Source organism: Mchenga conophoros, linkage group LG17, assembly GCF_057382185.1.
Source record: "Mchenga conophoros isolate Kocher_MC1m ecotype Shallow Benthic linkage group LG17, M_conophoros_male_GT1.1, whole genome shotgun sequence".
NCBI classification, from domain to species: Eukaryota; Metazoa; Chordata; class Actinopteri; order Cichliformes; family Cichlidae; genus Mchenga; species Mchenga conophoros.
In genome coordinates this window covers 8,999,821-9,015,811 of record NC_140542.1, presented here as the reverse complement: position 1 = coordinate 9,015,811, position 15,991 = coordinate 8,999,821, and the positions used below count along the sequence as shown (strand labels likewise).

The 15,991-nt window shown below is 41.5% G+C and overlaps 1 protein-coding gene across 7 annotated transcripts in view; it reads right to left on the bottom strand.

Moving 5' to 3' along the window:
- Nucleotides 1–15,991, bottom strand: part of LOC146555046 (discs large homolog 1-like protein) — a 114,747-nt gene that overhangs the window by 14,646 nt on the left and 84,110 nt on the right. For all 7 annotated transcript variants that reach the window (XM_085252529.1, XM_085252522.1, XM_085252523.1 and 4 more), the window contains one exon: nt 6,268–6,382. In XM_085252529.1, the coding sequence (XP_085108655.1) occupies nt 6,268–6,382 (115 nt within the window). The remainder of the gene's footprint in view (nt 1–6,267; nt 6,383–15,991) is intronic.

The following is a 15,991-nucleotide window of genomic DNA, read 5'->3' as shown; positions in this document are numbered from 1 at the left end:
TGCTTTTTTAACGATACATCAAGATGATAAAAGAAAAGACTTGAGTGCTTTAATTTTAGGTGGAGGCTAAAAACTGACAGCCTGCATTAGTATTACTGTAATATATGTTAACAGGCGCTGTCTACCAGGACTGCGAGCAGGGCAGAAGGATTGCAGGTGAATTCACTAAAGTGTTCAGGGTGACGCTGATTAGCTGCAACAGCACAAAAGCTTTAGTTAAGCTGCTCTGTTGGTGACAGCGATAATTAGATTAGATTAAACCTGAAGCCGGTTTAAACTGTGTACAGTAATCATCAAACACAATATGTTGCCTGTGACAATGATGGTAGCACGATGCTGTGATACTTGATATTTACTGCAAGACAACCACTTATTATAGACGTATAATTATATAAACCTCTGTATAAACATTTTTACAGGCAGTCATATTTTTTAATGCTAAGCTGTGGTCATGATAGGTTATGGAAGTATAGAAACTGACCACTCACTATTATATTTATGATAAGCATGAACTCATTTTGATCTTTGTAGGAAAAATCAGAAGAAACTCTACAAAAGTGTTTAAAAAATGATTTTAGTAGACCACATGCAGCCTATAGATCTGTTGTAATGGGAGCTACTGTACAGTGAGATATTTAGATATGTTCCCATAAAGTCAAAGGAAAGTCAGGTATTCTAAATGGCATGACAAGGTAGATGAACATCACAAGCTGTAAACATAAAGTACTTTTTTAAATTAGTGGATATTTGCTGCAACAAGAAGCAGAAAATATAACATACAATAAAAAACACATCCCGCCTAATTTTGCAGCCACCAAGTTACAATGATGGATGGTGTGCAGAGTTATTAAAGTCGCAGCTATGTAAATATAATTCTGTTAAATCAGTTACAGGTTATCAATTACACTCAGTTTATTTGTACATGAGAACCTTTGAAATCTAATTACTCGAGGGAAGGGACACACATTTAATTACTGCAGCATGTAGCCACCTAACAGACTGCAATTATAGCACAGTGTGTGTGTTAACCTGTGGACATTTTCAACATTACATAACATGTAAATGCTATTTTTGTACAGCAATCCGATTATTGCCTAAATTGTGTGCCCGTGTGCCTGAAATCAATGACCTGTTCTCAGTATTACATTCATTTGAATTCCTCTGAGGAATTTGTCCAGTGGGGAAGCACACATGAATTACTGTAACCAGTCTGTAAAAGAAACGCACACCCATTGTGTTAGAGATTTTGCATAGCCAGCAGCCTTTTGTCCAAAGAGCACTGCAGTTTAACTTTCCAATGAATACTCATATAGAATTACTGCACATGTGCATATTATTTCCAGAGGTGAAAACGGCTGTGTGACACTGCTGTCATAGGCGAAACAGCCAAATTAAAGTAAACCCCCATTCACATGTAGATTAGCGGTACACAACATCACACAACATTAACTGCACGCTTGTGATAACAGACATTAACATTCTGCAGCACAAAGCTAAGAGAGAACAGCTTACCATCTAACTGACATTACAGCAGCACATGTAACAGCCTCAGTCATGTTCCCTAACAGGCATGCACTGTATGTTGATGCTGAGGAAGTAGAATGAGAGCACATTGTTGTTTGTTTTTTTAAATAATCCCCTTTTTTCAGAGTTTATCTGTTTATTTCTTCATTTCTATTTGTTTCATTTCAAGTTTTACATTATTTGTGGAATATAGTATGACAATGTCTAAGGCAGGAGAGTCAGGGGAGAAAAAAAAGGGGTGGGGGCGGGTGTGTAGTGGAAGGCGTAATACAAATAGAAATGCATAATGCATCGGCAACTGCCGCATCTGTAAGAAAAACAAACATACAACACCTGCAGCACAAACATTCGAAAATGCACAGGTACATAAATCAACAATCTTCTTGTGGGGTGTGTGTGTGTGTTTGTGTGTGTGTGTGTGTGTGTGTGTGTACGAGTGTGAGAGAGAAAGCGAGAGTGTCGATTGTGAGTGTGAGTGTGTCTTTGTCATGAAATGCACTTGAAAATGAGGGTGGAAAGCTGCAGCAACTCCCCCCAGGAGCCGGAGGCACACAGAGATGGATCTGGGAGAACAGAATCTTCCGCAGTCCCCCAAGACTACGGAAGACCTAAGGCCACAGATCTCAGTGATATCTGCGGGAGTCCCAGAAGCCCAGAGGCGATGGGCAGCTGACCCTGCCAGAGGCCAAACACCCCAGTACGAACTGAGATCAGGGCCCCAGGGCTCCAGGCGCCCAATACCCGTCTGGTACCCAGCAGAGCTCCCCACAGCTCCAAGCCGCCCCAGACCACCAAGGGAGTGGGTCAAAAAGAGTATATTTCTAACATATTAGATTCTCTTCATTGGTTCCCAGTTAAATCCTGAATCAAATCCTCCTCACATACAGGTCTTGAATAATCAGGCCCCATCTTAACTTAAAGACCTCTTAGTGCCATATCACTACAATAAAACACTTTTCTGTCAGGGTGCTGGCTTATTTGTAGTTCCTAAGATATTTTAAAGTCGACTAGGGGGCAGAGCCTTCAGCTTTCAGGCCCCTCTTCTTTAAAACATCAAAAGAAAAGGTACGTCATCTCTACTTTTAAGATTAGACTTTACTTTCTGATAAAGCATATAGGGCTAGATCGGGTGAGCCTGAACCCTCCCTGAGTGTTTCTTCTTCACTCACCTGTTTTCATTGTGCGTGTGTTTATTCTCCGCATTTAATCACGAGTTATTATTAACCTCTGGTTCTCTTCCACAGTGTATTTGTCTTCCTCCCCTCTCCCCCAACGGCTCGTGGCAAACACCCGTCCCTCTCTGAGCCTGCTTATGATGGAGGTTTCCTCTGTTAAAAGGGAGTTTTACCTTCCCACTGTGGCCAAGTGTTTGCTCATAGATGATCCTCTGATTGTTCCTGTTTTTCTCTCATATTATTGTCTCCGCGTTACAATACAGAGCTCCTTGAGGCAACTCTCACTGTGATCTGGAGCTATATAAATAAAACTGAATTGAATGTTTAAATGTTACTCACAGATCTCTCAGATTATCAGAAATACTTTTGACTTTCTCCATTTTGACACAAAAAATCAGATCTTATGTTGAGATTCACTTTAAAATATATGAACGTCTGGTCACCGGAGTTACTGGGGTGGTAGTAAAAAACTATTTGCATAACTGGTCCTGAGCGTACATTATTCCAACGTTTGTACAGCCTAAAACACAAAATTTGCCTTAGGGCTTTGTAACATATACAACCATACAACTCCCCTTCCCACAGCCTTCAGCAGAAAATGAATTCTAACATTAAATGTCACTATATTAGGTTGAAAAAAGCCATAAAATAAACTAAACTTTGAAACTATAACACTCGGTTTCAGGACTTGCTGCAGCATTTTAAAATGCTTGCAGCAGGACTCAGTTCAGCAGACACAGCTCTGATTTTTCAGTGCACACATTCAGACCAAAGCAAGAATAAAATGATCTTTATATAGTATATGGACACCGACAGGTGACAGCTGACTGAGAATCTTTCTAATATACAAAAATAAAACAATAAAAAAGCCAACGAAGGATTCAGACATTTAAAATAAACTCTATACCTTCAATGAAGACAGGACATCATCTTTTTACTGCAGCAACCCCTGAGCCTTTCCGCAGTGAGATATACAATTACAATGCTACTGAACCATAGGCTGTGTTTAAAATAGACCATAATGGTGTGAATGTAAAATGAGGCAGGAAAGAAGAAGAATGGAGGAGAGGACACATGCTCACCTTTTATGCAAGGCCCAGCTGCACATACAGTGTGTCACTTTGTTTCAGTGACATTTCCTCTGACGAAAGGTTAGCCTGTCTTTTACACACAACATTTATGCACACACAGATCCTGTATACACACACAAGTACACACGGCAGCAGCCCACACGCACACACAAAGCCATCTGTCATGCGCCGACATCCTCAGCTCGACCAATCAGCTGCCAGTCTCACAGTGCAATTTGATTGGTCACTTCTGGGCAGTGTCCAGATATAGGAAGTTCTTGCACGACATTGATTTATGCTTTACGTGGGCTGTTGGAGGGGTTATTACATTACTGTCTGCAACCGTGAAAGATCCTGATTTTGAAAAGAGTTGGGGGAAGATTGCCGTTAACACTGACGAGGTGGTGGCTTAAAATATGTATTATGATAATTCTTATGGAAACATGCATATAACGTCTGTAACTTTGGGGTTTTGTACAGTGAAAGTGTGATTTGTGTCATTCACATGTCACGGTGAACTGTGATGTCATTTCTTACGACACTATTATCAGGTTAAAACTAAACTCTTACAGACTCGTGATTAATGACATCAGCCTTATCTGTACTTTGGGTTCAAGGATAATTAGGAAATGTTAAGAAGCACTGCTTGGCCGATGCCTCGTTAAAGCAGCAACATGCAGCAGACTCTCAGTTTCATTCGTGTTAACTTTGTTGAGAAAGAGCCCCCTAAATGGATGGTGGCCAGTCCCCTCAGACATAGTTAAAAGTTTTTCTCCACAGCAGAATTTAATTTAGGTGCACTCTGGTAGAAGACATTCTAATGCAGGCTTCTAATCATTTAATCAAGTGAGCAGTGGACATTTCTCCTCACTTTTAGCCTGAGCCAAATGAAAACAGTGGATGGGGGCACGCTTAATTTATGCTAATGATAATCATGCCTGCGGCTAACTACTTAAAAATTTAACAAACATGATGTCAAACAGCTGCAATGCCATGTTTCCTGATAATGAGCCACTGGATATATAGTTCAGTATGAGGATTTGTTTTAATGAGGGGGGATTTGAGGCAGAAGCATCAAGAGTCCTCTAGCATCTTGCTGTAAGGAATCAATTGTTTATGAAATAAAAACCGAGAAAAGTAAACTTAAAGGGTTTTATAATTAAATAGAAAGGGGATCAATCAGCCTGTTTCTCAGTCAGATGAAGCAGACGATCAGTCAGTGGGATAAATCTTTTTGATTTATTGGTCTACAGCTCCCTGATAGCTGACTGCGACCTTTGGCCTGTAGCTCCAAGTTTAGACTCTGACGCAACGCTCTTTCTCTCCGTCTGATCAGAATGTGCGTGTTCGGCGGAGAGAGAGTGCGTTATTGAAGGTGACATTCATCCCAGCTGCACCCACTCTTTCCTTTCAGGTCACTTGCACACAGCTCAAGTCAGATATTCCTTTCGTCTAGAATGCACTCAATTTTGCGTTTCTTTTTTTTTTTCCAACTGAGCTAAAAATTACATGAAAAATACAGAGGTGCAGGATATTTTACTGTTTGTATCAAAAGAAAATTGTAAAACTTGACAGACATGAGTTAGTAGATTAAGAAAGACATGGAAAAACATTTATAAACATGAAAACCATCCAACCTTTTTAACAGTTCTGCTTTTTTGTGCCAGTTAAAAGGTTCTTCTTCCTGATCCTGAGATCAAACTCTTTAATATTGAAAGCTTGAATTGTTCTAAGTGACAAATATGATATGACATGATAAATATACAGGAGAGAGCAACATTCAATGACATTTCAGCTGGAAGATGTTCATTATAATGTTACGCTTGGTCTTTAATCAGCCAGTGGCACAGCCTACTGAAATGCACAAAGATTGATTGTGCCTTCTCTTTCTTTGACATCTCTTGCCATGATTAGAGAAAGCATCGCTTTTTTAATCCAAAAGTCAAATAGATACCCACAGATTTGTTCTTTGACCACCTTCTCTGGTGCTTTTTCTGCTTAACTGAAGTAACCTAAAAGAAAATGCTTGTCTTCCTAAAGCCTCATTTAGTGTTGCCATTAGAGCTGCTTTTCCTGTCTTTGCTTTCCATGTGATTGATCTTCCAAGAGCTCCAATGTGACTTATGTGGACCCAGCGACCCAGCGTTTTAATCAATATTTCAAAGACTGTGATTCTTGTGAAGAAAGGACATCAAAAAGTGGAGCTGGTTTCCGGCTGAAACCGCTTCTGGGCTCTAAAGACGGAACCCAGGAATCGGGCGGGCAAGGACAAGAATGACACGAGGACAGAAGGACGCTCACAGAGGTGGCAGGCTGGTGGATGTGTGAGTGTGACCCTGTGCCACACACACGTCTAATTGTGATTTCAGATGTGATAACCTCACACAGTAGACAGCTGAGATAAGGTCCTCGAATGATTGTGCCACATTGATGAACACTGGATAATCAGTCACCTCTGTCTGCCCTGTGTGTGTGTGCGCGCGTGTGTTGTGTTGTACCTGACGTAAAGTGTGCGCTTCTGTGTGGAGCGGAGAGACGTGGAGCTGGAGCTGACACTGCTGGTCATCATCTGTTCCCTCAGGTCATGGATCTTTGCCTCGAAACGACTGTACTCTACACACAAAGAGACACACAGTAACGTTGTTAGACCTATTGGGCTTGAGATAACAAACCTTACCTTTTTATTTAAACAAAATATGGTTTATGTTTTTCATCAAAGAAAAGAACAGAGCGAGAACAAACTGGAAAAACACATTTTTACAAATGGCGGCAGCAAGTAGTTGAGTTGTGACGACAACTACAGAAAGTAGGGTTTGTTTTTTTTCCCCTGCATTCAAGATCAGAAAGGATTCCCTCTGTGCTGAGTTACTCCACTCAGCTGCAAACACACTGCTCTCCCAGACAAGCACACGCACAGTCTGAGTTATCAACGGATTCTCTACAGCCATAATCTAACAGTCTGTTTGATGTGAATGTTAACTCCTGTTACATCAGACCCGATCCATGTTAATATCGTCATCAACACATACATTTACAGTCGTGCGTGCACAGTGTGCTTTAAACTCCACGTAGATGCAAAATGACTCAGACCTAAATAGATAAACGTGCCATACAGTGCAACTGAAAACAACTGAATCCTTTTAAAGGGCCACATATACAAAGAAATAAGTGCACTTGCAAACTTACAGTTGGATTCATGACACATGCGCAATACTGTTCTTACCACTTAGTGGATGTTAAGGAAGCAAAATAATTTAAATCAAATCGTGGAAAATGCATTTTTCACGCTTCTTTTTTAATCCAGACAACGCCACAGCCCCTGATTTTTCCACGTAAGGAAATATGCTTGCCTAGAGATGTTTTACAAGAGAGACTGAAGAAAGCGAAGCAACAGCATCTGAGGTGGAAGCCAGACCTTTCTGAAAAGATGCTGGGATGAAAAACTAAGATGCATGTTATATTCCATAAGAGAGACAGAGACTGAACTGGTAAAAAAGACTTCTAATAAACTTAATGTTAAAGAAGAAAGAAAGAAAAGAGTCTCTTGTCCAGGTAAAGGACAAAGACCACCGGATCTGTCAGGCCAAGATTAATAACTTGCCACGATTATATTCAGAATTGAGATAGGATGCTGCTATCTGAGTGTGAAAGTGATGACATACATCACTATCACACATTACACATACATAGCAGCGAGCGATCGAACGACCATCCGACTATTAGATCACCTGCTCTACCGCCTAAGCTTAGAGTACCAACGGAAACATTAAAAGAGAGAGAGATACGGCTCTCAATTTGGAGCAAAGTCAGCAAACTTTTTATGCAGTTTTTATCATTTTGTAACAGGCAAGCTCATGTGCCCCCAGTGACCACTGAAATTAAAGATAACACTCTGAAATAACTGTTAAAAGATGTGTCGGGAGAACTTCAGATGGCTGGCAAGTGGCGAGACATTGTTTTTAATTTGCCATATCATACTCAGCCTTTCCAAATGTTTCTAGGTAGCAGACTAACTAAATTGAAATTCTCAATCTTAATAATGCACACTAAACCCAGACTGGTTAATTGTTTCTCAAACTGGGAAAATAGCCCTAGGCCCGCATGAACCACTCTGGGATGTGGGCAGCACTTCACACTCATTCTGTCCTTTTTTTTCCTCGCATAAAAAGATCTAAACACATTCTTCAGCTTATCATTCATGTAAAGTTTGACCACAAAAAATGTTTAAAGTGAGTTTCTTTGGGAGATGAACTGGAATGATACCATAAGCTCATGTGACTCAGACCAGTGCTGACACAGAGAGCAGTGGGACATATTAGGGCTAGACGTAGGTGGAAAATGGGTGAGTCTGCACTGAGGAGCTCCATTATACATGCACAACGATTTCACATAGTGACGTTCCGGCCGCTCAGCAGTGGTGTGACACAGCATCACTGGTGCAGCGTTTTCATGGAGTTATTAACTTTTTATTTACTCCTTGGCTGAAATGTTACAGATCTGCAAGAGGCACACAATACTGGAGCCCAAAGTAAAATGACATTGACGTATTGGATGGGAAAACGGCTGAGTTGTTTGCACTCACATCCTCGCCATTCAGCACCACAGTTGCAAATGCAATTACACAGCATGCAGTTTTTCTTAGTAAACCTGTGCGGACCCGTAAATACATTGCTGAATTTCCAAACAGCATTTTTAGTTTAATTGCTGGGAACAATTGTATACTCATCTCCCTTGAATGGCATGAAGTAAATTGCGCGAGGCCGACCGATCGGCCAATCAATGCAAAGTGCACTGATTTGCTCAAACACTCAGCACAGCTGCCTCGTGCTTTAGTGTCCTTCTGCTAGATGCAGCAAAAACACTTTACCGTCTCACCCGATATTTCAGTGGCCATTAAAATGTCATTCAGCCTCTTTATTTATAAGCTAAAGTATTTTGCGGTATACACAAAGTGGAAACACAAGTATTTCAGCTGATGTGCAATGATGGCTTCGACAATATCTGGACACACTTCCTCTAGCAATAAAGTACATAGTTTTAACCTTTAGCAAGCTGCCGCAAACGGCAGTATTTTGATCCGGAGTGGCTGAACAAGCAGCAGAAATGTGTAATAAATCCTTCCTGACTGTCTTCTACTCTGCTTAGCACCACACAGCTTCCCAGAAAATATCTCAACTAATACACGGATGACAACGCCGCAGGCAATAAGCCTGAAAAAGCCCCTCTGAAGGATGTCCCTGTGAGTGAGTGTGCGTATGTGTGTATCTGAACCATTGCTGTGGACTACAGAATCTAATTAACCCTGAGTAATTCAATCATTCTCTAGGTACACACGGTCATGAACACACACACACACACACACACACACACACACACACACACACACACACACACACACGCTGATCCGAAACCTGCAGTGTCTCCTGCTTCTTCTTTCCCAGATATGAGCTGATATCCCCACAAAGCTCTCATTAGACTGACACACTGACACGAACAACTAAACAGCGCTGAAAGAGCTGGAAGCCACGTGAAACGAGCAACATGATCTGCAATTAGCTTTTGATTTTTCCACAGATAAAAAAGCAAGAAAAAAGAAAATAGAGCCGTAATATATTGTTTCTGATTAGGATATTTCCCTCCGAGGATGACTGAATTGCAGCATTTGATGTCTCCATTAAATGACAGGTTTGAATAATCTAAAAAAGAAAATAGCAATCTGCCTCCATCTTTCCATAAAAAGATGAAACTCAAGAGCCTTTTGCTGAAATACATGTGTTAATTTATTCCTTTAATCTTACATATTTTTCATTGGCAACCCCAGTCTGGCTTTTTCAGATTTAGACCGAAATCAGCAGTAATCCCTCACGAATTGGTGGATTAACATATGTATTTTTCTCAGTTTCAGCTTGACGGACCAGACGAAAAACTTTCACATCCTCGGCAACTGACTGTAAACACAAAGTGAATCTATACAACACAGGATCAAGAGCAAGAGAGAGAGAAAAGTCAGGGAAGGAGGCAGGAAAAGAAGAACAGAAAGGAGAGAAAAGGCAAAGGGGGAGAAGAAGCAGAAAAGATGTAATGCAGCAGAATAAAAATCTGTTCGTAAAACAAAGAATGAAAGCAGTTTATGAATCAATATAAACAAAGACAGAGCTACTGTAAAGCTACAGAGATACGCTTTTCCTCTTCTTTCTGATCTATGCAACAAAGACTGTGCTGCAGCTAAGATATCGGTTCTATTAACTCCTGATCTTGAATGCAAAGACAAAGCCTGTGCTGCCAAGGATGCAGCTCTGATCTTCTTTTGTTTTCAGACCCAAGCTAATGCTGATGCAGTTAAAGTGGGAGCTGAAATCCTGATCATTCTTTAAAGTCCAGTTTAGTGAAAGAGCAAAAGCAGCACAGCACAGAAAAAAACAGAAGTGCTGAAAGTGGGAGAAGTTATCGGCATCAAAACTTGCTAGCCATCTACACAGAAGCTAACATGTCACTGCTGTATCAGTGGCCACAAGATGGATAACACAGTGTTAGAGTCTCAGACATTTATCCATTAACGCCTCCCAACAATGTTACCCAGAAACAGCTGTTAGGTTGTTACCAGAGGCGAGATGTAAAGAAGTAAATCGCTTCTCCCACTCTTGCTGTACTCACAGGCTGCTGGCAGACACCGTCCGCGATGTGATACCGTCACAGGGGCTCTCAGATCAGTGTCTAAGCCAGGGAGAGCGAGGTTTGAAGCTTAGAGTCCTGAGACGTGAATGAGAGGAAAAGGATAGAGAGAAAGAGAGGGAGCCCGTTCCACGTTGGATGCAGCACAGGAGAGAGCAGGAGAGGAAAGATGCGAATGTGTGTCTACGTAGGTATGTAGCAACGTGTGGTGGAGTGGGGAAAAAATATGTGTGCGTAAAATCGGTCCAGTGCGGCTCAGCTGCCAGAGAAACAACAGATGCTAACTCTTTCTCTCTCTCTCTGTCTCTACTACACTCCACTCTTGCTCCATCTCCCGTTCGCTGGTGCGTTCATTTTGCTCCTCCCCCTCTTTGACAGCAGCTAGCACACCCACCCACACACACACACACTGTTTCCTCAGGTCACTCATGCAGAAAGCTGAGTCAATGCCAGGCTCTCCTGCCCTACTTTGGCCCAGGGAATCAGTCTACAAGCCACACACACACACATGGTAAAGCTTGACCAAGCATTCTGAATATTGATTTTTGGGAAGTTTAACTAAGAGGTCAATTCATAGCTCTTAAATGGATTTTCTTTTCATTTTGTACAGCAGTCACATAAAAAATGAGACACTAGCATTTGTCTTAATAAGTATATGCAATTAAACTCTTTCTGCGCTGCATGATTTGTCTGCGCCTCCATCTGTCTCACTTTCCCCACTTCCACAGTTGGGACGGTTCTTTCTTGCATGTGTTTGGCTTCTAAGAAATCTTAAAGATTATAACAATATTCCCATGTAAAAGTGAACAGGTTGTGCTACAATTTTCTGTAGACAAACAGAAATCATGTGGGTTTCATATCATCGGCATTTAACTGCCAACACAGATCACCGCAGTGTAGCATTAACAGATTAAGAACAAGACAGACACAGGTATATAATATACAGGGATAATGTGGAGCTGGATAAAAGGTAAGTAGAAGGTGAGGAAACTAGGAGGCAGAGGCAGTGGGGGGAAAGATGATGATGGCAGAGACTAATGGCTTGTGTTCCCTCCTCTCCTCTCCTCTCCTCTCCTCTCCTCTCCTCTCCTCTGCTCTGCTCTCTCTAGAGGAGCATTGTTACTCCATTGAGCAGCTGGCAGAGGCCTTTCCCTGCATTGTGCAGCTTCAGTGCTATCCAACACAAAACCGCTAGAGATAGGCATTTCACATCATTAGGATTGTGTGCATTGCACCAATACATTCTCCTTTCAGATCACCCTTTCCTTTAACAGAGGAAAGAGACCGCCCTAATTGTGAATAACTGCCACGAGTGAACCCCTAAGAAAAAGGACAATATCTCTCAAAGGGTTGATCCTCATTCATTAAATGAATATACATACTTTTCCCTTCAGTTTTTATGTCCCACGGGAAGAAGCATGGATCATATATGCAGTTTTTTTCCACTGTTTATGTCATCATTGCTGTAGCGTTTGGATTTTTCTTGTACATTTAAATGTTTCCCGAGGGTTTCTTGTTTCCACTTGCAGCACTATGGAGAAATAATTTAATCAGCAGACCATTGCATACTTGCATCATGCAGACAATACACCTCCTTGTTGCCAGTTCAGCACTGCTCCACATACTGAAAGAAGAGAAGCTTATAGTAACAAAAACAATGAAGAGGACTGCTAGCTCGCAAACATTTATTTAAATAATGTACCATTAAATTATGCCCCCAAAAAAGAAGGAAACACATACTAAACACATAACGAGAAAACTGCACTGAACTGCTTCAATTTGACTCTTTTTCACTCATTTTTAAAATTCTTCAGAAACTGAATTTGTCCAAGGACGTAAATAATTTGCAGGTTCTTGCTGTGCTTGCATGGGTTTCTTCGGGTGCCCACAGTAACTTGGTGAGTCTAAATTGGCTGTGGGTTTGGATGTGAACGTTAGTAGTTGTCTGCCTCTCTTCGTTACCCTGTTATGCACCAACAACCTGCCCAGGATCTACTCCTCCGATAACCCCAGTGTCAGCTGGGAAAGGCTGCAACCTCCCACAACTCCAGTAGTGGACACAGACCTCTTCTTGGTTCATTAGCTGAATTTAAAAAAAAAAACCCACACACATACAAAATAAAACCCCAATCCAAATTCTTCACGTTATAAGCCTGCTTTATACGTCTACAATAAGCCCTGGCTCCAAAAATAGCAGTGCTGCAAGAGGCTCATCTATAATTAAAACAATAGCTCAGCAATCTACATTGGTATTGATTAAGTGATCAGATTGCAGGAGAGGCATAGAAGAATAACGTAACTAAAGCAATTTAAGACAAAAATGTCTTGATGTACTGATTTAAGTTTAAATGTCAAAAGCTGGAAGTGAAAAAATGTGTCTCAAAGTGACGAAGAGACACACTCCAAATCCTAAATCAGTCGCCTTCCTGTTACAAGTGACAACTCAAATCCCCCAAATCACACATCGTGGGTTGAGAGTCAGACCATTACCACAGACTTCAGTAACACTGGGGAAGACAGGAGGAGGTGACAGGTGGAGAGGAAGGAAAGCGAAAAAAGGAAGAGGAAAGAAAGGAAGCAAAAGAGGAAAGAGGGGGCTAATATACAGAGTTAGAAAAAAAAAGTAACGTCCTTTACTTTGGGTGTTCAGCAGAAGAAAATCCAGCAGCACTGTATTTGAAAGCCCCCGTGATGGAGCTACTGTTAATCTTCTATGTAACAAGTTGTGCACGACACACACAAACGCATGCAAAGTGCAATAAGCACACTAACAGAAGTGAGGATAATCCTCTGTACATCACCTCAGTATTACTGCTGACAGACACTAGCTGTGTGGGTCACGTGTGAGTGTTTATGTGTGTGACTGTGTGTCTCTGACAGTCGTGTGTAATCCCAGTGACTAACACTGCTGTCAACCTGCAGGCATTTGTATTCCCACATCAGGAAACTTAATGGCACAGAGAAGATCGAGCTTGAAGGTCAGCACAGCGACTCAACATTGTTTTAACCAAACATCGTGTTTTTTTCCAATCAACAGTTGTACTGGATACTTAAAAACAGAAATGAAGCCGTGAAACTTCAGCTCAAATTCCCAGTTTATTGTTTCGCTATGTATTAAAGCTTTGTTGTTTTGAGCATGAGCCAATGGTCTTTTCAGCTTATTACATATTACTGTTCGCTAATAACAGCCAACTTTGGAAAAGAAATGGTATGTAACTGAAAATTCATTGTGAAACCTTTGCACATTTTAATGCCTCGGTAATGGTTAATGATCAGTTGTTTCCAAGTGATTACACCTCATCTTTTCACATTTGGCGACTGATTGCAACTAGTTGTTGCTCAGAAGTTGAATGTGCCACAAGTTTGGATCTCAAAGTGGCTGCACAAGGTGCTTGGTGACAGGCAATCTGACTCCAAACAATCATGGTTCGAATCTTTTAGCACTAAGCAACTGACTCAAAAATGTTGTTGCGTTTAAAGATTACATTCAAGGAGTCACAGTGGAATTAGGTCTTGAAAATACAAAGGAAAATGTCTAACAGTGGTTACACTGTGTTTTCTATACACCGAGAGCTGAATATAGGTAACAGAAAGCCTTTTGTGGCTGGAGAGGAACATGAAAAAACAATACTGAACTTCAGGACAACTACAAATGACCATTATGTGAATGCAGTCCCGATCAAAAGTTTAAGACCACTTGAAAATGGCAAAAAGTTATATTTTGCACGGTTGGATCTTAATAAGGTTCCATGTCAAGCTTCAACATGCAGCAAGAAGAAACGGGAGTGAGAAAAAAACCTTATTTTGAGCATGCAATTTATTGAAAACAACGCTTGAACTGAAATAGGCTCTTTTACAGCTGATCGAAAGTTTAAGACCACACCTCCAAAAAAACAGTTAACCCCTAAAAAACGGAAATCAAAGTTCCAAACAGGAACTCAGTAATGATTAGCTCCACCGTTACTGTTCATCACTTCAAAAACTCGTTGCAGCATGCTTGATGCAAGTGTTTCCATGAGGTGAGTGGGAACATCTCTCTAAAAGCTTAAGACGGCCACATGAAGGACATCTACTGCCTGGAACTGTTGTCCATTTTTGTAAACTTCTCTTGCCATCCATTCGCAAAGGTTCTCAGTTGGATTTAGATCAGGGGAACACGCACAATGGTCCAAAAGAGTGATGTTATTTTCCTGGAAGAAGTCCCCTGTCCTGCAGGCATTGCATACATTAGCATTGTCCTGTTGAAAAACCCAGCTGTTACCACACAGACCAGGGCCCTCAGTCATGAGGGATGCTCTCTGCAACATCTGGACATAGCCAGCAGCCATTTGATGCCCCTGCACCTCCTGAAGCTCCATTGTTCCACTGAAGGAAAAAGTACCCCTGACCATTATGGCGCACCCTCCACTGTGGCATGTAGAAAACATCTCCAGCGGGATCTTCTTGTCATGCCAGTAAACATCAGGACCATCAAGGCTACATTTTCTCTCATCAGAGAATAAAACTTTCTTCCACCATTTAATGCCCCATGTTTGGTGCTCTCTTGCAAAGTCCAAACGGTCGGTTCTGTGGTGTTCAAGTAGACGAGGCCTTTGAAGACATTTTTGGTTTTTGAAGCCCTTCAGTCTCAGATGCCGTCTGATGGTTATGGGGCTGCAGTCAGGACCAGTAACACCTTAATTTGGGTCGAGGATCGTCCAGTGTCTTAACAGACACCCAATTGGATCCTCTGGCTCAGTGTTGGTGAAGTTTTTTGTCTCTTACACTTGACGTTTTTCTTCCATAACCCTCAGGATCACTTAAGAAATTCCAAATGACTGTCTTACTGCGTCCCACCTCAGCAACGATGGCGAGAACATCATAACAGTGTGACTACCTGACAGAAAATGACAATGAATCTACATTTTTGCACACATTTGGCCTTTTAAAGGCACGTGGTCTTAAATTCCGATCAGCTGTAAAACAGCCTGTTTCAGTTTAAGTATTGTTTTAAATAAATTACATGCTCAAAAAATGTTTTGTCCTACTCCCATTTATTCTTGTTGCATGTTGAAGCTCTACTTGGAACCTTGTTAAGATCCAATCATTCAAAATACGATTTTTTGCCATTTTTGATTGGGACTGTCCTACAAATGTCATGGTCCCGGGCCATGTGGGCCCGGTATTCTCAGTTTTTGTATGTTTTGTATTTCATCCCCTAGTCATGCCTTGGTTCCTAGGTTCTTCTGTTAAGATGTTCCTTATTTGGTTACCTCCTGTGTGCCCCTGTGTAACTGTGAGCCCTCGTGTTTTATTCCATGTCTTTCTCAGCCCGTTATGTCTGTGTTTTCCCCGTGCTCTCTCTCCTCCTGTTTGAACCTCTGTACTTCCTGTTTGACTCTGCCTGTCTCCCGTCAGTGTTATGTTCACCCCGCCCTGTCTCGTTATGGTTATCTGTGTCAGCTGTGTTCCCCGTGTGTTCCCACTTTCCTCGTTAACCCTCTGTGTATTTCTGTCTGCGTCTCCCTCTGTTCGGCGTCGCGTTCTCCCTCATGCTGTGTGTGATTCCCC